The sequence below is a fragment of the Lynx canadensis genome, chromosome D2 (genome assembly GCF_007474595.2).
Source record: "Lynx canadensis isolate LIC74 chromosome D2, mLynCan4.pri.v2, whole genome shotgun sequence".
Classification (NCBI taxonomy): domain Eukaryota; kingdom Metazoa; phylum Chordata; class Mammalia; order Carnivora; family Felidae; genus Lynx; species Lynx canadensis.
Window position 1 is genome coordinate 39,678,026 of NC_044313.2, and position 25,671 is coordinate 39,703,696.

Sequence of the window (25,671 nt, forward strand, 5' to 3'; positions counted from 1 at the left end):
GATACGTCTCCTGTGGCAAGGAAACAAAGCAAAAATAAACTATTGGGATTACATTAAAATAGAAAACTTTTGAATAGCAAAAGAAACCTTCTACAAAATGAAAAGGCAACCTACTGAATGGGGGAAGACATTTGCAAATGACATATCCGATAAGGGGTGAGTATCCAAAATATATTAAAGAAGTTATATAATTCAACACCCAAAAAACACAACTAATGTAATTAAATTTAATGACCTGTAATACTTTTCCTTCCTTTGTCTGGTTAGTAAACTCCTATTCCTCTTTTAAGGTGCTTCGTCTCAGAGATTGTCCCTAACTCCCTACCTTTCAGGCAAAATGAAGGTCCTCTCATCTGGCTTTCCAAAGATGTTGATATCTTTTGATAACAACTGGAAAGATTATATTATTGACACTAGTTATAGCAGACTGCATGCTCTATGAAGGGAGGGACAATTATCTCTGTAAGCCAGGGCTAGTCTACAGACTGGCTATAAAAGTTCATTAAATGTTTAGTGACTTAAAGTGAGAGGCAATAAAGAATCAAAGTAAGAATACACAGAAACTCACAGGTTACCTTGTAAGATTTCCTAACTGTTCTATTGCCTAGCTAAGTACCTTTAAGTTGTTTCCTTCTGAGTTTAGAATGTAACAACTCCTGGGGCGCCTGGGTGGCTCAGTCGGTTGAGCGTCAGACTTCAGCTCAGGTCATGACCTCGCAGTTTGTGAGTTTGAGCCCCGCGTCGGACTCTGTGCTGACAGCTCGGAGCCTGGAGCCTGCTTCCGATTCTGTGTCTCCCTCTCTCTCTGCCCCTCCCCCACTCACACTCTGTCTCTCTCTCTCCTTCAAAAATAAATAAACATTAAAAAAATTAAAAAAAAAAAAAAAGAATGTAACAACTCCTCCTTCTTTTACAGAATAGGAAAATAAGACCAGAGAAGTAAAGACATTTAACTACCTTTAAGCAGTAGAGTTAAATTTTGAAAAAACAAAACAAAACAAAACCAGCAACTCTAGGTCAACCCTTTCTATTATGCCAAGGTTGTACAATAACACACAATTATAACAAAACTCTGTCATCTAGGTAGGTAGGCATCTTACAGTTTCATAAAGTGACAGAAATCAATTTTTATATGAAAAAATCCTACTCCATAAACAAATTTCAGTTTTATAAGTGACTCTCTAAATATGAATCATAATGAAGAACAATTTCGGTATTACATACCTGGGGCGGGGGGAGGGGGGGGGTGGCAAGAATGCATGAAATTTAGTCAATCTTGTGGATATAAGACTATTTTGACAACACAAATACTGAGGTTTATGAGCATATCATACAATGTTTTCCTTTTCTAAGTGAGACATGCAAATGAAAACCTATTTACCTTAAAGATTCAGATAATGGTGTTAAAGTGCCATCTCCCCTATCTACTACACGAAAGAAATTCAACTGATCTCCTTCTCGGTATACCAAAAATGTAACTTGTTTGTTGCAGGAGGTCTTCTCCCAGACCTCATCTCGACTGGAATCCATGTACTCAGCCATCTCCCTAAGTGGATCTTCCATAGGAACTACAAATGGAAAAATCGATAAACAAGCTTTCAATTTATATCAAGTTTAATGCATGTTAGTACAGTGACAGGATATAATGTGCTGAATTGGAACAATCGTGTGCATACAACATAGAGTACGTGATATTCTTTAAGTAAGTTTCTGGTCTTTTTGTAGTTAATACAACATTCCCTATGTTGAACTAATATGAAATAAATAAAATGCATTATTAGGATGTTACATACAGGGCTTAACCAAATACATCAGTACTTTCCAGTACCACGAGAGTCTGTATATTTGCTGATTCTAGGACATAATTACTTATGACTATTTTCATTTCACACGTCTGCTTCCCATATTTTCCAATATTGGTTATATCAGTAATTTAAAAGCAATATAAATTCCATTTACTTTACATTAAAAAATAAACACACACACATAACTGGGAGACATATGTTAGAAATCAGAAGCAAATAAATCCCTCTTTTTCTTTCTGGTTTTAGATTCTTCTTTGATTCTGGTTTTAGATTCTTCTTAGAGCTGTTTCTTGACATGAAGTTAGCTAAATGCAACAACAATTTAGAACACAAGGGGGCCACTGAGTATACTAAAACTGCAGTGTGTGTTATGGTCAGTATGTTGCTTCTTGAAAGCATCCTCCCAGGACCCCACTGTCTTGGTAGGTATCCATGTGTCCAGAGCATAAGGATTACAGGGGAGCCCCACTAATATAGGCTCTCATGGCCTGTAGTGGTCCTCAGGTTTGATACTGCAGCCATCATTACAACTTGCTCTTGTCCACAGCAGCCACAGATGCTGCTCCTGTGGTGGGAAGGGCCTCAGATTTCTAGTTCATGGAGTAAATATTCTAAAAGATTCTGTCTTAAGTAATGATTACAGGGAAAAAAGTTTGCTCCCAAAAACTCTCATTTCAAGCTGCAGAAACATTTTCTCTTTCCTAAAAGGGCAACAATTTCTTAAATTCCCTGACTTTAATAAAAACAGCTTATTTATTAACAGAATCACAGTGTTGTGCTACCCTCTACAAAAGTTATAGCAATGAGTTATAGCAATAAGAAACTTTAAGTTGTGAAAGTAAGGTAAAAATATTAAAGACGTTCTCATACCCTAAATCCAAAAATGACCACTGCTTAAACACAAAAACCAGAAATAATAAAGTTTAGCTTATTTCATAAAAACATTTGGATGTTTTGATCAACTCTTGCATAGGCACAAAATGTGCAATATTAAAAGACATGTTTATAACAAGTTCTTGCCATTTTTAAGTTAATGCTACACTTTCCACATTACATGAATAAGAAATAAAAACAATGCTACTGCCATTACTAAAGCCATGAGAAAGCCTTACTTAAATCAATATGGTGTGCCTTATTTAAGGAGCCACTGAGATTGAATATGTGTGTGCATCTATGTGTGTGTATGCATACACCTTTCATAACAGGAAAACCACTTTGATTTCACCAGGTATAAGACATTGTTATATATATAGGATACAATTTAGTTTTAGAAAGGATTTTCTATGTTGTTTTGATAATGATTAATTCAAACATAATTTTAAAAGCTAACCATTACTGAAACTCACACAATAAAGGTATTTTCTAAACCATAATTTTTAAGTAAGACTAAATAATTATAAATATGGTTTCTCAAATACAATATGGAAAAATTCTAGGCCTGGGTATATATAGTTTTTCTTTTTAACAAAGTTCTCAAGGATGTAGGGAGACAACAGCAAGCTTTTAATTTTAAAGAGGTCGATTCAACAAAGGCAAAATTATTAAACATATAATTTAAAATATGAAAAAAGACAAGTTCTAGGTGCTGATTTTTCAGATTTATAAAGAAGGCAAAGAAAGTTGTGGGGAAAAAAGTATTACACAACTTCCACTACCTACGGGTAGTGATGCTTTTTATTTTCATTTTCTCAAAAGGTAAATAAAACAAAATAAAACTCACATACATATATTCTTAACTCAAAATCTATAGCACCTACACTTCTCATAAACATAAACTAATTCTGGTCCTAATAAAAGTAGATGTTCTGATAAAAACACCCTGGCTTGAAGACAATGCTATACAAAATAACCAACTTTCCAAATTTTAATACAGAGGAATTCACATGGCACTAAACACTGTATAATTCTATCTTACCATAATGGCTCCATAAACACTTTAGGGTTCTTACACTACCGTCAGAGTTGGTACTGTAAACATTGCCTTATGTCACATAGGATAATTTTACAAGCCCAATTTATAGAAAGTCCCTGGTATTAGGAGTGCTAGTTAACCAACTCTAACATTGCTACCTTTGCTTTTTTTCTAACATATCCAAAATAGTTGAACAACTAAAGTAACATATCTCAGAAAGTCCACCTGAAGCAGCTAGGAAAAAGATGATAATATCCCTAATCTAACCCAAATTATGACACACAGATAAAATTTGACTCATGGAAAATGTAAACCAGCAGTGGAATCAATACTTAACCTCGGTCTTCAGGATTAGTAAAGGATCAAACAAATATGAAGGCCTTCCCCAAATGAGGCCCACAGAGCAGGAGTACTCTGAGCAGTCTAAGGATCCCGCTTCTTCGTGGGAATTCATGTGACAAACCTGAATCAGAAGCCAATGTGAATACTCCCAGTTCTTCCCATGCTTAGAACTCTCTTGTTAATCACATCTCTGCTCATGTCATCTTTTCCACAATCATCCTCCTACTAACCTATTTCCACAGACACTGTCACACTTCCCTATTTCCTCCACAGCACTTGTAACTGCCTGGAATGACATCAAGTCTTTACATCTTTATTGTGAGCACTGTCAGGAAGCAGAAACTTTTTCTTCCATGGAACACTGTACTGAACACCTAGTAGATGCATAAAATATACTTGTTAAACGAATGAATGACTTCCAGAGACCGCCCACATTCTGAAAAAGGATTCAATAGGGCCACAATAATATCCATGAAACCCAAGCGCAGCACAAACCAGGCTAACAGGCAACTTTAGAATTTTCTATAACAACCATTACATCCAGAGCTGAAGACTCAGTGGGTAAAAAGCACAAACTGGTATCCACCTAAACACAATGATAACAACATATTTACACTATGCTATTCCATTTCCTTTCCCTATACTGGTGAGATTTTTTTTTAATATCCCTGGTTCCTGTGTCTGGGCATTTAGGCTTTAAAGAACAATAGTTAGAAAAACAAATGTCATTCTTCTAAGACCTGATAGCAGAAAGAGAACCTGATAAAACTTGGGACTACAAAAATACCAACTGGCTTAAAAATTATTATTGTCAACTTGCTTTAATATACATAATTAACAAATGCCTACCTCTTCTAGTATTTATAGGTCCACCACGCATAGCCAATACCAGCTTCAAGGTACAACCTTCTGAAATGCTGTGGATAGTTAACACAAAAACAAACCATAATCATCGAAGTGTATTCGGTGTTACATATACACATAATTATGTGCTAGGTTATCATGCATAGTACTTACCCTCTGTAATAAAAAAATATATATATAGCAATATGCATAAATGCAAAATGTTAATTACTTGCATAAATAATGAAAAAGTAAAGAAGTTCTCATAATCTTTAAATATGACACGACAACTCAGAATAAAAATACTGTAAAGGACCTCTGTGATCATGTAGTTTAATCCCTTCGTTTCACATGTAAAGAAATCGAGGCCCTAAGTAAAAAAGAAGTTTGTCCAAGACCCAAAGTGTTAGAAAACAGATCTATTCAATAAGATAGAAAATTGAAAAATAACAAATCTACAAGAGCTCCAGAATCCCAGTGTTATTCTAGATATTCTACATGGCCTCTGACCCTTTTGTTCTTAAGAATGAAGAATTATGTAAGAGAAGAGAGCAAGAGAGACCAAAGCGAATGGTGTATCTGTAATCACTGGTGCACACAGTGTCACTTAGCAGCAGCAGGAGGGCTTAATGAAAAATTAAAGATTTGGTGAAGAACAAAACTCTCTTCCCCAATACTCTTTATCTTTATCAAGTGTTTTTCTCTTTAATTTCTCATTATTTTTTAATTAAATAAAATTAATTAAATAAAAAAAATAAAAAAAATTTTTTAATGTTTTCTTATTTATTTTTGAAGGAGAGAGAGAGAGACAGAGCATGAGCAGAGGAGGAGCAGACAGAGAGGGAGACACAGAATCCCAAGCAGGCTCCAGGCTCTGTGCTGACACACAGGCTTGAACCCATGAAATGTGAGATCATGACCTGAGCCAAAGTCAGACACCCAACTGACTGAGCCACCCAGGTGCCCCTTAATTAAATTTTTTAATTCCAGTACAATATATAGTATTATATTAGTTTCAAGTGTCCAATATAGTGAATTCACCAATTCTATATGTTACTTGGCGCTCATTATGATAAGTATACTCTTAATTCCCCTCACCATTTCACCCATTCCCCTACCCACCTCCCCTCTGGTAACCATCAATTTGTTCTCTATAGTTAAGAACCTATTTGTTTTGTCTCTTTTTTCTTTTGCTCACTTGTTTTGTTCTTAAATTCCACATATGACTGAGATCTTATGGTATTTGTCGTTTTCTTATGTCACTTAGCATTATACTCTCTAGCTCCATCTATGTTGTTGCAAATGGCAAGATTTTGTTCTTTTAATGGCTGAATACTATTCCTGTGTGTGTGTGTGTGTGTGTGTGTGTGTATCCATTCATCTACTGATGGACACTTAGGCTGCTTCCATAATTTGGCTATTGTAAATAATACTGCTATAAACACAGGGGTACACATATTCCTTTGAATATGTGTTTTTTTTTATTCCTTGACCAAATTCCCAGTAACGTAATTACTGGATTATAGGATAGTTCTATTTTGAATTTTTTGAGGAATCTCCATACTGTCTTCCACAGTGGCTGCACCAGTTCGTATTCCCACCAACAGTGCAAGAGGGTTCCTTTCTCTCCACATCCTCACCAACACCTATTATTTCTTGTGCCAATTTTAGCCATTCTAACAAGTGTAAGGTGATATTTCACTGTAGTTTTGATTTGTATTTCCCTGATGATGAGGGATGTTAAGCATCTTTTCATGTATCTGTTGACCATCTGGATGTCTTCTTTGGAGAAATGCCTGTTCATATCTTCTGCCGATTTTTTAATTGGATCATTTGGTTTTGGGGTGTTGAGTTGTAGAAGTATTTTTAAAAATTTTTTTAATGTTTATTTATTTTTGAGAGAGACAGAGAGAGGCAGAGTGTGAGCAGGGAGGGGCAGAAAGAGAGGGAGACACAGAATCTGAAGCGGGCTCCAGGCTGTCAGCACAGAGCCCAATGTGGGGCTCGAGCCCATGAACCACGAAATCTCGATCTGAGCTGAAGTCGGAGCTTAACCGACTGAGCCATCCAGGCACCCCTGTTTTTTTTTAAATTCATTTATTCATTTATTTTGAGAGAGACAGAGAGAGAGCAGGGGAAGGGCAGACAAAAAGGAGAGAGAGAGTGTCAAGCAGGCTCTGCTCTATCAGCATGGAGCCCAAAGCAGGGCTCAAACTCACAAACCATGAGATCATGACCTGAACCGAAACCAAGAGTTGGATGCTTAACCAACTGAGCCACCCAGGTGCCCCTATAAGTTTTTATATATTTTGGATATATATACATCCTTTATTGGATATTATTGCAAACATCTTCTCCCATTCAGTAGGTTCCCTTTTAGTTTTGTTGACTGTTTTCTTCTCTGTACAGAAGCTTTTTATTTTGGGACATTTGGGTGGCTTAGTCTGTTTAGCATCAACTTCAGCTCAGGTCAGGATCTCATAGTTCGTGAGTTTGAGCCCCACATCGGGCTCACTGCTGTCAGCACAGAGCCTGCTTCAGATCTTCTCTCCCCCTCTTTCTCCGCCGCTCACACTCTCTCTCTCTCAAAAATAAATAAACATTTTTTTAAAAAGCTTTTTATTTTGATGTAGTCCCAACAGTTTATTTTTGATTTTATTCCCCTTGCCTCAGGAGACATACCTAGAAATGCTGCTACAGCCAATGTCAGAGAAATTACTGCCTGTGCTATCTTCTAGGATTTTTATTCTCACCCAATACTCTTGTAAAAATGGGGAAAAAAAAGAAAGTAGTGAGGTGGGAATGGGCCAATATTAAAAGAAAGGAGAACAGAAGACAAGATCAAAAGAGAGAGATCTAAAAAGACAGAGGATATAGAACTTGGTGTAAATAATGAAAAAGTAAAACAGAATCAAAGGATAAAGATCAGGCAGTATGGAGTAATGAGCTAACACATCTTAAGGTTCAGGATTTACACTTAAATCTAGAGGTCAGGGGGCGCCTGGGTGGTTGAGTTGGTTGGGCGTCTGACTTCGGCTCAGGTCATGATCTCATGGTTTGTGAGTTTGAGCCCCAACATCAGGCTCTTGCTGACAGCTTGAAGCCTGGAGCCCGCTTCAGAGCCTGTGTCTCCCTCTCTCTCTCTGCCCCTCCCCCACTTGTGCTTTGTCTCTCTCTTCCTCCCAAAAATTAACATTAAAAAAAATTTTTTTTTAAATCTAGGGGTCAGAACTATTCAGAAGAGACAGGATCCAAGGATTCAGAAGGAAAACACTAATATACGGAGTTGTAATACTGAGCAGCTATAAAACAGCTAATATGTAATTACACTCACTTGTAATCACTCAAGCAATAATCATCTTCAAGTTCCATGTTATTCCAAATTAAGTGCTGCTGACAGATGGGTATACCTTAGGGGAAGGTTATAAAAATATGGTTAAAAATTCAATAGAATCTTCAAAAAAGTATGATTCAAATCTATTTTATTAAAGAACTACTACTAATAATAAATCAAACACACTTCTAGATTGAATGCTAGGTGCTTAGCTAAAATCAACAGAATGACTGAAAGTAGATGGAGTCCACTCCACTCACTTTAGAATGGTATGTTTTAATAACTGTCTACCCTGAGTCAAAGTATAACATTAGGGAGCCCATTAAAAAACAAATATCACGAAATCAGCCCTGAAGAGTTTAAGACTTAAGGCTTAGGGGCACCTGGGTGGCTCCGTCGGTTCAGCATCCAACTCTTGATTTCGGCCCAGGTCATGATATCATGGTCGTGAGACTGAGCCCTGCATCGGGCTCCACAAAGGGTGTGGAGTCTGCTTAAGATTCTCTTTCTCCCTCTCCTTCTGCCCTTTCCCTGCTCACATTCTCTCTCTCTCAAGAAAAAAAAAAAAAATTGAAGACAGTTGTTAATGCTGCAAAGTACAGTCTTCATTCATTTATGTGCAGTTTGTTCAAAGTATATTATGGGGGCGTGAAAGGGGTGAAAGGGGTTAAAATGTACAAACTCTCATCTATAAAATGATTAGGTCATAAAATATATAAAATAATATATAACATAGGGACTATAATTAATAATATTGTATTGTATTGTATACCTGAAAGTTGCTAAGAGAGTAGACCTTAAAGTTTTCATCACAAGATAAAACTTTTGTAACTAGGTATGGTGATGGATGTTAACAAGACTCATTACAGTGATCACTTTGCAATAAATACAAACATTGAATCACTATGTTGTGTACCTGAAACTAGTACATCAATTGTATCTAAGTTTAAAAGTATAGAACATTTAATTTAGCTTACAAAATTAAACTAATTTAGTTTATGTTTGTTAATGCTGTGAAGTACAATCTTCATGTAGTTATGGGGGAAGGTGGGTCATATCCCTAAAATGTGTTCCCAGAGTAATATTATTTAGTGACTAACATGGCATCTTTCACATGTCTCCTAAATGGAAAAGTCAATAATATTAAAAAAAAAAAAAGACAGAAAATATAATTTCCAATAAACCTTAATGTATTAGAAAATTCCTTCCACCTCGGTGTTTATATGTGATTGCATATTAACATGTTCTTTTGTAGAGCCTGAACACTAATTACAGAATAATTCAACATTGAAAAAAAAAAAGTATGCTGTAGACCATTTTCAATGCTAAAAATTATAGTCTACAAGAGAGTTTATTTGCATTTCTGTGATGTTAAAGAAATATTAATAAGGAGTATTATACTTTTGCAAAGTACAAATTTAAACACCCAAAGAATATCTGTACCATTCTAGCCAAAGAGTATTATCTATTCAATAGGACATTTAATGGACACTGATGTTGATGAAAAACTTTCTTCAATACCTCCTACACGGTCTTCTCAAGTTACTTTTTCTTATGATACTAAAACTTGACTAGAATAATAACAGTGGTATGTATACTAGCATTTATTATAAGCTAAGCATTGTTAAAAGTGCTTGACCTGTATTATCATAAATTAACTGCAACCACAATTATCATAATTTAACTGCGACCACAATCTTGTGAAGTAGGCATCAATATTATGTTCATTTCACAGTTTATAAAACTGAAGTATTGAGAGATTGACACAGAGTAGATAGAGATGTGAAGCCCCCCAAAGGCCAACTCCAGAAACTGCATGCTTAACCTTTATGCTAATCAGTCTCTACAAAATCAGTTTTCATAAAGCAAAAGTCGCTGTCTGGTGATGTTTCAGTAGTACTGCCTGTTAGAAGACCTGGTATCTACTAAATGTTTACCAAATGTTCCAAAAGATCATCATGGAATACAGTCACAGAAGGAGGAGGCCCTAAGCGGGAAGGACACAATTATATCTCTCAAATGAAACAGTTTAGTTCTTTTTCTTCCAGCTAAAAATTAGTGTCAGGTAAAGAAAGGCTTTAAAACTAGAAATTATTTCACAAATTATTTTAACAAACTGGAAATTTGCCTAGGTCAACTTTTCAATCAAAACTATAGGATTTCTCTAGCATAATTAGATAAAGCAATTTGGCCAGGTACTAACTACCCTGTTTACATTCAACCCACATCATACAGGTATTATTTTCTAATGGAAACTTTAGAACTGGATTAAAGACACAGTAATAACACTACTGAGGTACAACTCCTGCAAACACTTTAAATGAACTGAGCCAACATTTATCTGGCTAAAATAAATATTATAAGGATGGCAGGCAGGCAACACAGTGTGAAAGAAACATCCAAAACTGAGCTGTGATCCTAATGGCTACTTGAGTTGCTGAATGACTTTGAGGAGAATATCAACCTCTGTGAGGCTCAGTGTCCTCTCTCACACATTAAAAAACACTAGGATTCTTGGGACACCTGGGTGGCTCTTTTGGTTAAGGGGCTGGCTCTTGGTTTTGGCTCAGGTCATGATGATCTCATGGTTCGTGAGTTTGAGCCCTGCATCAGGCTCCACACTGACAGTGCAGAGCCTGCTTGGGATCCTCTCTCTCTCTCCCTCTCTCTGCCCCTCCCCTGAGCACGTGTTCTCTCTCTCCCTCTCAAACTAAATAAACTTAAAAAAAATAAAAACAAAAATTTAAAAAACCACTAGGGTTCTTTCTAACAAACACACTTTAAAAATCTCAAATACACAGAGCTAACCAACTTTCCTTTAAGACAGCGTTGCCAGATTTAATAAATAAAAATCTGGCAACCCCATTTAAGGTTTGCTTTTAAACCTCAACTGTTTGGGGCGCCTGGGTGGCGCAGTCGGTTAAGCGTCCGACTTCAGCCAGGTCACGATCTCGCGGTCCGGGAGTTCGGGCCCCGCGTCAGGCCCTGGGCTGATGGCTCAGAGCCTGGAGCCTGTTTCCGATTCTGTGTCTCCTTCTCTCTCTGCCCCTCCCCCGTTCATGCTCTGTCTCTCTCTGTCCCAAAAATAAATAAACGTTGAAAAAAAAAATTAAAAAAATAAATAAATAAACCTCAACTGTTTAAACTTCAACTCTTATTTCTCATACAACTAAATCCAGAAAAATTAATTCCTATAAAACACGTATTCCTAAAAAATAAAGATTACATATATAAAAACGTTTTATTAAGTGTTCTAAAACATTTTACAAGTTAAAATATTATAAAAATAACAGTCATTTGTGAAAAGTAGACAACTTGGAGATATATAAAAGAAAATAAAAACTACATGTCATCCTAAACCCAGTAGAATCTATTCTTAACATTTTGGGTATATTTCCTTTTAAAACTTTTTTTTTCTTTTACCAGAAATGGGAACAAATTTTGTGAGCTGTATCATAAACTACTTTTTTCAATTAATATATTATGTGCATTTTTCACATCAATAAAAAAAAACCCATACATTGTGTTTAATGACTGAATGGTACTCTAATATTTTTCTGTCGTAACTTATTTACACAGTCCCCTAATAAGAGATATTTTTACCTATCCAATTGTTCACTATTCTAAATAAATCTGTGAGAAGTGATATACGAGTATGAGTGTTTTTGTAAATGTGTGTATGTGTGTTAATCTGCTTGGGTTGCCCTAACAAATACCACAGACTGGTGGCTTAAACAATAGAAATTTACTTCTCAAGGCCCTGGAGGCTGGGAAGTCAAGATCAAGGTTCTGGCAAAGTAGGTTTCATTTTAAGGCCACTTCTCTTGGCTTCCTGTGTACTCATATGACTTCCTTGTGAGTGTGCACAAGAAAGGGAGCTCAGCTCGCTGGTGTCTCTTCTTACAAGGGCACTAATCCCATCAGAGGGTACCTCATCTAACCCTAATGAGTCACATGTTTCTTTAGTCTTTTTTTTAGAGTTTTCACACAGATACTATGTAGTTGAGAACATAGTCATATCTGCATGTAGGAAATAAACTAGAATCAATTGGACCTATGGATAATTAAAGACACTGGTGGACCCCTGCTCCCATCTCCCAATATTTCCTCCCAAAACAATACAGAACAACAAGAAACCAAATGATTCTACACAAAAGCCATTCCCTTCACTCTCCTATCGTGAAGACAGAAAATGTCCAAACTTCAAAATAAATGGGAATAAGAGGGGACAATCACCCAATCCTCATGAGTGAAGTATCATGCTCCTGCCCCTGCAGGGCTGACTGAGAAAAATTTCAGAGAAGACACAGATGGAAACTAGTGACATTATATTAAGCCCAATATAAAATCATAATGAGGAAGAAGAAACCATTCTAAGACTGAGAAGTCTACAAAAAGGACTCAGGTAGATCAGAACACTGACTATAAGGAAGGGACTTTAAAGCCAAGCAATTTGAAGAAGCTTCTGTGAGAGGCAAGAAAAACAAAAGAGGAGGAGCGTCTCTGAGTAATTCAGTGCGGGGTGGGGAAGGAGCAAGTGGTGAAAAGAGTCTTGCAAGACAAAAAAAGAACCACAAAACTGGAAAACTCTTAACTCCCTCCAACTCACATTAGCACAAAACAAACATAAAACATCTACTAAAATATCTGGACATGGCCGTAACAACATAAGAGAGCACCATTAAACAGTATCTATGAAACACTCCATACCACAAAATCCAACAGGAGAAAAATTTATAAATCCATACAGAGTTAATGATAATAATAATTAAGTTATATAATAATTTAAAAAATTATATCACTTTACATTGTATAACATATATAGTATACAGTATGTAAATATATACTTCTATATTAAATAAATATATAATTTTAATTTCTAATTTTATTCCAAACCTATCAACTAAAGTAAATTTTACTCAGAAAAATAACTATAAAGCAGAAGAAAACTGTAAGGCCACACCTGCAACAGAGTTAAACATAGTCAAGCATTTGAAGATATGAAAGAGCACTTTGAATCAGAACTTCAAAAATTAAGAACAGAAAATGTCTAACACAAAAAACAAAAACAAAAAAGGAAGAAATTGCAAAAAAAAAAAAAAAAAAAAAAAAAAAGCAGACTAGACTCAGAAAAGAAATGGAGGAAAAAGACAAAATTACCTCAAAATGAAGAACAAATTACAAGATACCAAGAGATAACAGACTTAAATACACATTTAGTAAAGGACAAGGCAAGAAAACAACCAAGAGGATGAGAAGGACATAAAGAAGGAAGAAGGGTCAGAGAGAAAGTAGTGAAAATGGAAGACAGGCCAAGAAGGAATAATATTCACATTATCAAAATCCAAAAAAAAGAAAATAATGGAACAGAACTAATACTGAGAATAATAATCCTAAAAAGCTTCCAGAAACAGAAAAAATCTGAATCTACAAATGGAAAGGACCCAATAGGTACCTGGGAAAATTAACCTAGAATTATTAAACCCAAGACTTAGTCTCTAGTAATAAAACTATTCAATTTCAATAATAAAGATAAAATCCTCAAGAGTTACATGGAAAAAAAACCAAAGAACTTATAAGGCAAAGGACTTAGACTGGACTGAACAACAACAAAAATAATCTGACTTTAAAATGAGCAAAGGATTTGAGTAGACATTTCTCTAAAAAAAGACATAGGGATATGGACAATAAGCACATGGAAAGATGGTCAACATCACTAATCATCAGGGAAGTACAAATCAAAACCACAGTAAGACATCATCACACCCATTAAGATGTCCATAAAAAAACATAAAACAGAAAACAGAGTGTTGGCAAGGATGTGGAAAAATCTGCACTGGTGCCTTGTGCACTACTGGTGAGAATACCAAATTGTGCAGCTGCAACAGAAAACAGTATGGAAGATCCTTGAAACATTAAGAATAGAATTACCATATGATCTATTAATTCCACTTCTGGGTATATATTCAAAAGAAATCAGGATCTGGAACAGATTATGCATGCCCATGTTCACTGCAGCATTATTCATAATAGCCAAGAGATGGAAGCAACCTAAATGTTTATCAACAGTTAAATAGGTAAAGAAAATGTGGTATAAACTTACAATGGAATGTTATTCAGCCTTAAAAAAGAAGGAAATCCTGTAGACTTGTGTAAAGACTAGATAACAATCACATCAGTGCAACCAACCCAGAGAACAATCTCAAGACTGGCAGAACAGACTTTTCAGTTAATTGTAGAGAGGAAGCCACATCAAAAAGCAGGAAGCAGGAAGCCACATCAAAAAGTAAGAAGAGCAAAGACGTACTGGAGAACCAAACTCCTGAGGAGAAAACAACTGGGAGGGACACCACAAGCACAGACAAGGAAGAGAAGCAGACTCCACGCCAGGTATCCCAGGCACAGGGACCCTCACTGGGAAGACAAGTCTCTATAACATTTGGCTTTGAAAAACAGTGGGGCTTAACTTCGTTTTTTTACTACCAGTGGGGCTTAACAGCCAGGTACTTTAAAATTCAACAGGCTCAGCTCCGGGAAAGCTGGAGGGCAATAAAAAACTGAATCTCCACCCATAAAGAGACAGTATAACAAGCAATCTCATGGAGATACAGCATAAAAGAAGCAGTTTGAAAAGTGCCTGGGGTGGGGCGCCTGGGTGGCTCAGTGGGTTCCAACTTCAGCTCAGGTCATGATCCCGAGGTTCATGGGTGCATGACACTGGGTGCTGACAGCTCAGAGCCTGGAGCCTGCTTTGGATTCTATGTCTCCCTCTCCCTCTGCCCCTCCTCCCTCTCTCTCTCTCTCTCTCTCTCTCTCTGTCTCTCTCTCTCTCTCAAAAATAAACAAATATTAAAAACAATGTTTTTATCCTGAAGGAGAAAGCAGGCAAAAACCTCTCTGATCTTGCCCGCAGCAATTTCTTACTCAACACAGTCTCCGGAGGCAAGGAAAACAAAAGCAACAATGAACTATTGGGACCTCATCAAAATAAAAAGCTTCTGCACAGCGAAGGAAACAATCAGCAAAACTAAAAGGCAACCGACAGAATGGGAGAAGATATTTGCAAACGATATATCAGATAAAGGGTTAGTATCCAAAATCTACAAAGAACTTATCAAACTCAACACCCAAAAAACAAATAATCCAGTGAAGAAATGGGCAAAAGACATGAATAGACACTTTTCCAAAGACATCCAGATGGCCAACTGACACATGAAAAAATGCTCAACATCACTCATCATCAGGGAAGTACAAATCAAAACCACAATGAGATACCACCTTACACCTGTCAGAATGGCTAACATTAACAACTCAGGAAATAACAGATGTTGGCAAGGATGCAGAGAAAGAGGATCTCTTTTGCACTGCCGGTGGGAATGCAAGCTGGTGCAGCCACTCTGGAAAACACTATGGAGGTTTCTCAAAAAACTAAAAATAGAACTACCCTACAGCCCAGCAATTGCACGACTAGGCATTTATCCACAGGATATAGGTGTGCTGATTCGAAGGGACACACGCACCCCCATGTTTATAGCAGCACTATCCACAATAGCCAAAGTATGGAAAGAGCCCAAATGTCCATTGATGGATGAACGGATAAAGAAAATATATATATATATATGTATATATATGTACATACATATATATATATACACACATATATATATACATATATATACATACATATATATATGTACATACACACACCACACAATGGAGTATTACTCAGCAATCAAAAAGAATGAAATCTTGCCATTTGCAACTACGTGGGTGGAACTGGAGGGTATTATGCTAAGTGAAATTAGTCAGAGAAAGACAAAAATCATATGACTTCACTCAAAAATAATATAAAAACAGGGAGGGGGACAAAAGAGACTCATAAATATGGAGAACAAACTGAGGGTTGCTGGAGGGGTTGTGGGAGGGGGGATGGGCTAAATGGGTAAGGGGCATTAAGGAATCTACTGAAATCATTGCTTCACTATATACTAACCAATTTGGATGTAAATTTTAAAAAACAAAAAATAAAGTTAAATCAAAAAAAATTTATTTTAGGGGCACCTGGGTGGCTCAGTCAGTTGGTCATCTGACTTTGGCTCAGGTCATGATCTCACAGTCTGAGTTCGAGCCCTGTGTCAGCCTCTGCACTGACAGCTCAGAGCACGGAGCCTGCTTCAGTTTCTGTCTCCCTCTCTCTCTGCCCCTCCCCCCCTCTCAAAAATAAAATAAAAACATTAAAAAAATGTTAAAAATAAAGAAATAAATAATTTTTTTAAGTGCCTGGGATATACACGGAGGAGATTCATTTATTAATCCCAGACCACATGCTGAAGGAGTATCTTTAGGATCCTTCTTCAAGGACAAAAGAATTGGCTAGCACCATTTCTCTTCCCCTTCCTTGGCCTACATAGCCAGAGATGTGCAGGAACCAGCGTGAACACTATCCATTTAACTTCCTAACATTATGCAAGTTCTCCTGTGGATCCACCCATCCAACCTACCCCACTAGGCAAGAGTCCTTCCAAAGGCACTCTTGCTGTGTCTCATCCTGCAAGCAGCCCTGCGAGGGACCGACATCAATCCAAAGTGACTCTTGCCCTGGGGAGAAGGAAAGATAGCCAAACATACCAGAAGCCCCAGCAGCTGAACCTTATGACTGCCAGTGCAGAGTGCCCCGATGATCAGTGCATTTACAGCCCCAGGAGATAATCCGGAGACAGGTATCTGACCTGACCAGCAGTGCTGCCTATCAACAAAAAGCCTCTCAGGGGGCAGCACAGGGAGAAAGCACTGCAGTTTGGGGTTACTGCAGCCCCAACAGATAGAGGGAAGACATCAAGTTTGTCTACAGGCCCCATTCACCAACAAAAGCTTCTCAGGACAACACAGGGAGAGCACCCAGCAGTTCAGTGCTACCACAGCCACAGCAAAGAGGCAGGCATCTGGTCTGACTGCTGACACTACCCAATTATAAGCTAACGGCGGCCCCATTCTGGTCCCTGAATAGCAAAGGGACCAAACCCTGCCCACAAAGGGCAAATGGGTCATTGTAGCTAACTGGACTGAAGCCAAGCAAGGCTCAGCTACAACAGCAGGGCACATGCAACCCATACAGGAGATACTCCAGCAGCACCTGTTCCGGTGATCATGGGACACTGTACTATAGGTCACTACAGGACCTCTTCTTCATAGGACTACTACTTTCAAGGTCAGGAGATGTAACCGACTTTCCTAATATCTACAAACAAACACAGAGAATTGGACAAATGAGGAGACAGGAGAATATGTGCTGAATGAAAGAACAGGACAACCTCACTGCAAAAAAATCTAAATGAAATGGAAATAAGCAAAATGCCTGATAGAGAATTCAATTTAATTGCCATAAAGATACTTACTGGACTTGAGAAAAAAGTGGAGGATCTTAGTGAGAGCTTCAATAACGAGATAAAAAATATAAAAAAGAATCAATCAGAGATGAAGAACTCAATAACTGATATTAAAAATACAATAGAGGAATCAATAGTAGATTAGAGGAGGCAGAGGAACAGATCAGCAAGCTGGAAGTCAGTATAATAGAAAGTAACCAAGCTGAATAGTAGGGGAAAAAAAAGAATAATAAAAAATGAGAATAGGTTAAGAAAACTCAGTGACATCATCAAGTGTAATAATAACGTTCATGCTATAGAAGAGAGAGAAAAGAGGGCAGAAAATTTGTCTGAAAAAATAATATGTGAAAACTTCCCTAATCTGGAGATGGAAACAGACATCCAAATCAAGGAGGCACAGAGAGCCCCCAAAAAATCAACCCAAGGAAGTTCATACCAAGATGCATAATAATTAAAATGGCAATTACTGATAAAGGAAGGAATTTAAAAGCAGAAAGAGAAAGCAGTTACATACATGGGAACCCCCATAAAACCATCAGTTGATTTTTCAGCAGAAACTGCAAGCCATGACATATTCAAAGTGCTGAAAGGAGAAAACCTACAACCAAAAACATTCTACCTAGCAAGGCTATCACTCAGAATAGGAGAGATAGTTTTCTAAACAAAGTTAAAGGAGCTTATCACCATTAAATCAGCCCTACAAAAAACATGAAAGAGATTCTTCGAGTGGAAAGAAAAGGCCATAATCAGGAATGAGAAAATTACGAAAGGAAAAAATTTCACAGGTAAATACAAACATGATAAAAGTAGTGGATTAATCAGTTATAAAACCAGTAAGGAGGTTAAAGCACAAAACCAGTAGAATCAATTATATGTGAAAGTCAAGGGATTCACAAAATAAAAGGATGTAAAGTATGACATCACATACATAAACACAGAGAGGGAGTAGAAGTTTAGTGTCTTTAGAATTGGTTCAAACTTAAATGACCATCAACTTAATACAGACGACTATATGTGTAAAATGTTACATATGGGCCTAATGGTAACCATAATCAAAAACCTGCAATAGAAATGCAAACAATAAAGAGAAAGAAATCTAAGCACATCACTATAGAAAGCCATGAAACCATAAAGAGAGCAAGAAAGGAAACATATGGGGGCACGTGGGTGACTCCGTCCATTAAGCGTCTGACTCTGGGTTTTCGGTCAGGTCATGATCTCAGTTTGTGAGTTTGGGCACTGCATCAGGCTCTTCGCTGACAGTGCGAGGACTGCTTAGGATTCTCTCTCTCCCTCTCTGCCCCACCCCAACTTGTGCTGTCTCAAAATAAATAAATAAATAAATAAATACATACATACATACATACATACATAAATACATAAATACATAAATAAATAAATAAATAAATAAGACATAAGCTGATTAAATGAATAAAAAGGCAAGACCTATCTATATGCTGCTTGCTAGAGACTAAAGACACATGCAGATTGAAAGTGAAGAGATGGAAAAATATTTATCATGGAAATAGAAGCGAAAAGAAAGACAGGTAGCAATGCTTATATCAAACAAAATAGACTTTAACGTTTATTTATTTTTGGGACAGAGAGAGACAGAGCATGAACGGGGGAGGGGCAGAGAGAGAGGGAGACACAGAATCGGAAACAGGCTCCAGGCTCTGAGCCATCAGCCCAGAGCCTGACGCGGGGCTCGAACTCACGGAGCGCGAGATCGTGACCTGGCTGAAGTCGGACGCTTAACCGACTGCGCCACCCAGGCGCCCCCAAAATAGACTTTAAAATAAAGACTGTAATGATAGACAAAGAACAGTACTACATAATGAGAAAAGGAACAAACTAATAAGAGAATATAACAATTGTAAATAATTATGCACCCAACATGAAAGAACCTAAATACATACAGCAACTATTAACAGACATAAAGGAAGAAATTGACAATATAGTAACACCCCTCTCACATCGATGGATAGATCAACCAGACAGAAAGACAATAAGGAAACAGTGGCTTTGAATGACACATTAGACGAGACAGACTTAATAAATATATTCAGAACATTCCATCCAAAAATAGCAGAATATACATTCCTTTAAGCACACATGGAACATTCTCCAGATCACATTATAGGCCACAAAACAAGTCTCAATAAATTCAAAAAATCTGAAACCATATCATGCATCTTTTCCAAGCATAACAGTATAAAATTAGGAAATCAACCACAAAAAAAAAATCTGGAGGGACATCTGGATGGCTCAATCAGTTAAGTGTCCGACTTTGCCTTAGGTCATGATCTCATGGTTCACAGGTTCAAGCCCCGCACTGGGCTATGTGCTGACAGCTCAGACAGAGGCTGGGGCCTGCTTCGGATTCTGTGTCTCTCTCTTTCTCTGCCACTCCCCTGCTCACGCTATCTCTCTCCCTCCCTCCCGTCCCTCTCTCCCTCTCTCTCTCTCTCTCTCTCAAAATTAAATAAACATTAAAAAAATTTTTTTAAGGGCTGTGTGGCTCAGTTGGTTAAGTGTCCAACTTCAGCTCAGGTCATGATCTCACAGTTTGTGAGTTCGAGCCCCATATCAGGCTCTGTGCTGACAGCTCAGAGCCTGGAGCCTGCGTTGGATTCTGTGTCTCTCCCTCTCTCTACCCCTCCCCAGCTCACACTCTGCCTCTCTCTCAAAAATAAATAAACATTAAAAAAAATTTTTTTTAATCTAAAAAGACCACAAATACATGAGGGCTAAGTAAAATGCTACTAAACATGAATGGGTCAACCAAGAAATCAAAGAGGAAATAAAAAAATATATGGACGCAAAAGAAAATAAAAACACAATAGTCCAAAATCTCTGGGATGAAGCAAAAGCTGTTCTAAGAGGGAAGATTGTAGTAATAGAGGCCTACCTCAGGACACAAGAAAAATCTAAAATAAACAACCTAACTTTATGCCTAGAGGTGTAGATAAAGAAGAACAAACCCCAAAGCCAGTAGAATGAAGGAAATAATAAAACTAGAGCAGAAATAAATGAGAAAGAGACTAAAAAAACGATAGATCAATGAAATCAAGAGCTGTTTCTTTGAAAAGATCAACAAAAGGTGGGGGGGGGGAATTCAAATAAGTAAAACCAGAAAAGGAGGAAAATTAACAACCCATACCAAAGAAATATAAAAGATTATAAGAGATTATGAAAAATTATATGCCAACAAATTGGACAACCTACATTAAATGGATAAATTCCTAGAAATATATAACCTTCCAAAACTAAATCAGAGAGAAACAGAAAATGTGAACAAATTACAATGAAACTGAATCAGTAATTTAAAAATTCCTAACAGGGGCACCTGGGTGGCTCAGTCAGTTAAGTGTCCAACTTTGGCTCAGGTCATGATCTCGCAGTTTGTGAGTTTGAATGCCATATGGGGCTCACTGCTATCTGCACAGAGCCCACTTCGGATCCTCTGTCCCCCTCTCTCTGCCCCTCCCCCACTGGTTTGTTTTCTCTCTCTCTCTCTCTCAAAATAAATAAACTTTAAATTTTTTTTAATTAAAAAAATGATAATAAATTAAAAAAAAAAAAACTCCCAAAAAACAAAGTCCAGGACCAGATCGCTTCACAGGTGAATTCTGCCAAACGTTTAAAGAAAAGTTAATACCTATTCTTCTCAAACTATTCCCCAAAAAACAGAAAAGGAAGGACAGCTTCCATATACATTCTACAAGGTCAGCATTACACTGTTACCAACACCAGATGTGCTCGCTTCAGCATCACATATATTGATACCAACACCAGATAAAGATTCTACAAAAAAAGAAAACTATAGGTTAGTATCTCTGTTGATTATAGATGCAAAAATCCTCACCAAACAGCAAACCAAATCCAACAATACATTAAAAAAATCATTCACCACAATCCAGGGGGATTTATTGCCGAGATGTAAGTGTTGTTCAATATTCACAAATCAATCAAAATGATACACCACAATAACAAGAGAAAGGATAAAAACCACATGATCATCTCGATAGATTCAGTAAAAGCATACGAATAAATACAACATCCATTCATGATAAAAACTCTCAACAAAGTAAGTTTAAACAGTTTTTTTATTAAGTTTATTAATTTTGAGAGAGAGAGAGAAAGAGCACCAGCAGGGGAGGGGGAGAGAGAGAGGGAGAGAGAATCCCAAGCAGGCTCCATGCTGCCAGTGCAGAGCCCAATGTAGGGCTCGAACCCATGAACTGCGACACCATAACCCAAGACGAAGTCAAGAGTCAGATGCTCAACCAACTGAGCCACCGAGGCAGCCCTCAAGAAGGAACATACCCTTAACATAATAGGCCATATATGAAAAACTCACAGCAAAGGTCATATTCAATGGTGAAAAACTGAGTTTTTCCTCTAAGATCAGGAACAAGACAAGATGTTCACTCTTACCACTTTACTTCAACATAGTACTGGAAGTCCTAGGTACCATAATCACGACAAAAGGCACCCAAATTGGTAAAGAAAAAGTTAAACTTTCACTATTTGCAGATGACATGATACTATACAAAGAAACCCTAAAGACTACACCAAAAAACTATTAGAACTAATAAATTAGTTCAGTCACAGGATACAAAGTATCCAGAAATCTGTTGCATTTTTATATACTAATAATGAAGGAGCAGGAACAGAAATCAAGAAAACAATCTCATTTACAATTGTACCAAAAAGAAAATTTTTTTTTTTAATTTTTTTTTTTTTCAACATTTATTTATTTTTGGGACAGAGAGAGACAGAGCATGAACGGGGGAGGGGCAGAGAGAGAGGGAGACACAGAATCGGAAACAGGCTCCAGGCTCTGAGCCATCAGCCCAGAGCCTGATGCGGGGCTCGAACTCACGGACCGCGAGATCGTGACCTGGCTGAAGTCGGACGCTTAACCGACTGCGCCACCCAGGCGCCCCGCAAAAAGAAAATATTTAATAAACTTAACCACAAAGGTGATAGACTTGTACTCCAAAACCTACAAAACAATGATGAAAAAAATTAAAAATGATGAAAAAACATTCAAAATGATCACACAAACAAATGGAAAGATACTCCATGGTCATGAACTGGGAGAACCACCATTGTTAAAATGTCCACATCACCCAAAGTAATCTACAAAATTTAATGCAATCCCTATCAAAATACTAACAGGATCTGTCACAGACTGGAACAAATAATCTTAAAATTTGTATGGAACCACAAATGACCTGATAGACAAAGTAATCTTGAAAAAGAACAAAGCTGGAGGTATCACAATCCCAGATTTCAACATATACAACAATCAAAACAGTATGGTACTGGCACAAAAATAAACACACAGATCAATGGAACAGAACAGAATACAGAGTCCAGAAATAAACTCATGTTTTTATGGTCAATTAATTTATGACAAAAGAATAAACAATGGGAAAAAGACAGTCTCTTCAATAAATAGTGTGGGGTAAAAGTGGACCACTTTCTTACAGCATACATGGAAATAAACTCAAAATAGATTAAAGACCTAAATGTGAGACCTGAAACCATAAAATTCCTAGAATAAAACAGGTAGAAATTTCATTGACACTGGTCATAGAAATATTTTTCTAGATAGGTCTCCTCCAACAAAGATAAACAAAAGCAAAATTAAACTACTGGATAAAGAAGATGTGGTATATATATACAATGGAATATTACTCAGCGATCAAAAAGAATGAAATCTTATCATTTGCAACAATGTGGATGGAACTAGAGTGTATTATGCTAACAGAAATAAGTCAGAGAAAGACAAATATTATACGATTTTACTCATATGTGGAATTTAAGAAACACAAGAGATGAACATAGGGGAAGGGAAAGAAAAATAAGATAAAAATAGAGAGGGAGGCAAACCGTAAGAGACTCATAAATACAGACAACCAACCGAGGGCTGCTGGAGAGGAGGCAGGTGAAGGGCTGGGCTGAATGGTGATGGACATCAAGGAGAGCACTTGTTGGGATGAGCACTGGGTGTTATACGTTATATGTAAGTGATGAATCACTGGGTTCTATTCCTCAAACCAATGCTACACGGTATGTTGACTAACTTGAATTTCAATAAATTAAAAAAAAAACTATGGGGATGACACCAAAATAAAAAGCTTTTCTACAGCAAAGGAAACCAGCAACACAACAAAACAGCTACCTACTGAATGGGAAAAGACATTTGCAAATGATATATCCAATAAGGGGTTAATATCTGAATTATATAAAGAGCTTATACAATTCAACACCATAAAATCTATATAATCCAATTTAAAAATGGGCAGAAGACATGAAGAGACATTTTTCCAAAGACATACAGATGGCCAAAATCACATAAAAAGATTCTCAACATCATTAATCATAAGGGAAATGCAAATTAAATCCACAATAAGGTATCATTTTACAACTGTCAGATTGCTAAAATCAAAAATACAAGAAATAACCACTGTTGGCAAGAATGTCAAGAAAAAAGAACCCTAATGCACTGTTGGTAAGAATGTGAACTGGTCCAATCACTGTGGAAACCAATATGGAGGTTCCCCTCAAAATTAGAAATAGAATTGTTATGTGATCCAGTAATTCTGCTACTGGGTATTTACCTAAAGAGAGTGAAAATGCTAATTCAAAAAAATACATGCACCCCTATGTTTATTACAGCATTATTTACAATAGTCAAGATATGGAAGCAACCCAAATGTCCACTGATGGATAAATAAAGAAGATCTGTTGTGTATGTGTATATGTGTGTATGTATGTATAGGATGGAACATTATTGAGACATAAAAAAAAAGAGAGCTTGCCATTTGCAACACCAGAGATGGACCTAGAGGGTATAATGCTAAGTGAAATAAGTCAAAGAAAGACAAATACCATAGGGTTTCAGTTATATGTGGAATTTAAGAAATAAAGCAAACAAAGAAAATAAACAAACAAATAAACAAAAAACCCTGACTCTTAAATATAAAGAACATACTGGTGGCTGCTAGCGGGGGTTAAGAGTACACTTACCTCGAGGCGCCTGGGTGACTCAGTCTGTTAAGCAGCCAACTTGATTTCAACTCAGCTCATGATCTCACAGTCACGAAATTGAGCCCCAAATTGGGCTCCACTGCTGGGGATTCTCTCTCCCTGTCCCTCTGCCCCTCCCCTGCTCTCTCTGTCTCTGTCTCTCTTTATCTGTCTCTCTCAAAAAAAATAAATACATAAACATTAAAAGGTATGCTTATCTCAATGGGCAGTGAGAAACATGTAGAATTGTTGAATCATTATATTGTACACCTGAAACTAATATAACACTGTATGTTTACTATACTTGAATAATAAGTAAATTAAATAAGTAAATAAATAAATAAATAAATAAATGAATAAATAAATAAATAGAGGGAAATCCTGTCACATGCTATGACATGGATGAACCTTGAAAGCACTATGGTAAATGAAATAAGCAAATCACAAAAAGACAAATATTGCACGATTCCATTTATATGCGGTATCTAAAGTAGTCAAACTCTTAGAAAGTAGAATGATGCTTGCCAGGGGCTGGAAGAAGTTGAGGGAAGTGAACTCGTTTGATGGGTCTGGTATAGAGGCTGCCTAACAAAGTTACAGAAAAAATTCTCAACTTACAAGAACTTACCAGAGAATTATGCATTCGTGAGATGCATCCATTGCTGCACCATGCACCAATTGAGGAATGCGATAAGAGCATGAACTTCATCCAATCAAGATAGGGTCAGAAAATCTTCAGTCAAAAGATTACCAACCGGCATTTTAAAATACATAAATGGTGGAATATTGAAAGATTAAGGCTAATATAGAAATGTTATATATTGTGACAAAGTAGAAAAGATTTTCAATTTGTCACAAAAAAATAACACCAAACTATAGGCTGTAGATAAGATATACACCTTAAAATAAAGGGATTCGGAAAGGCTAAACTGAAGGGATGAACAGAAGTAAACAAGCTAAGAGAATCCAAAAGTGAGTTGGGGTGGTGATCCTGATTACTGGACA

At 37.0% G+C, this 25,671-nt stretch overlaps 1 protein-coding gene across 4 annotated transcripts in view; it reads right to left on the bottom strand.

The window, feature by feature from the left end:
* Nucleotides 1–25,671, bottom strand: part of ZFAND4 (zinc finger AN1-type containing 4) — an 87,744-nt gene that overhangs the window by 25,599 nt on the left and 36,474 nt on the right. For all 4 annotated transcript variants that reach the window (XM_030334915.1, XM_030334916.1, XM_030334917.1 and 1 more), the window contains exons 3-5: nt 8,237–8,312; nt 4,909–4,976; nt 1,382–1,568 (exon numbers count right to left, since the gene is read on the bottom strand). In XM_030334915.1, coding sequence (XP_030190775.1) covers nt 1,382–1,568; nt 4,909–4,976; nt 8,237–8,312 — 331 coding nt within the window. The remainder of the gene's footprint in view (nt 1–1,381; nt 1,569–4,908; nt 4,977–8,236; nt 8,313–25,671) is intronic.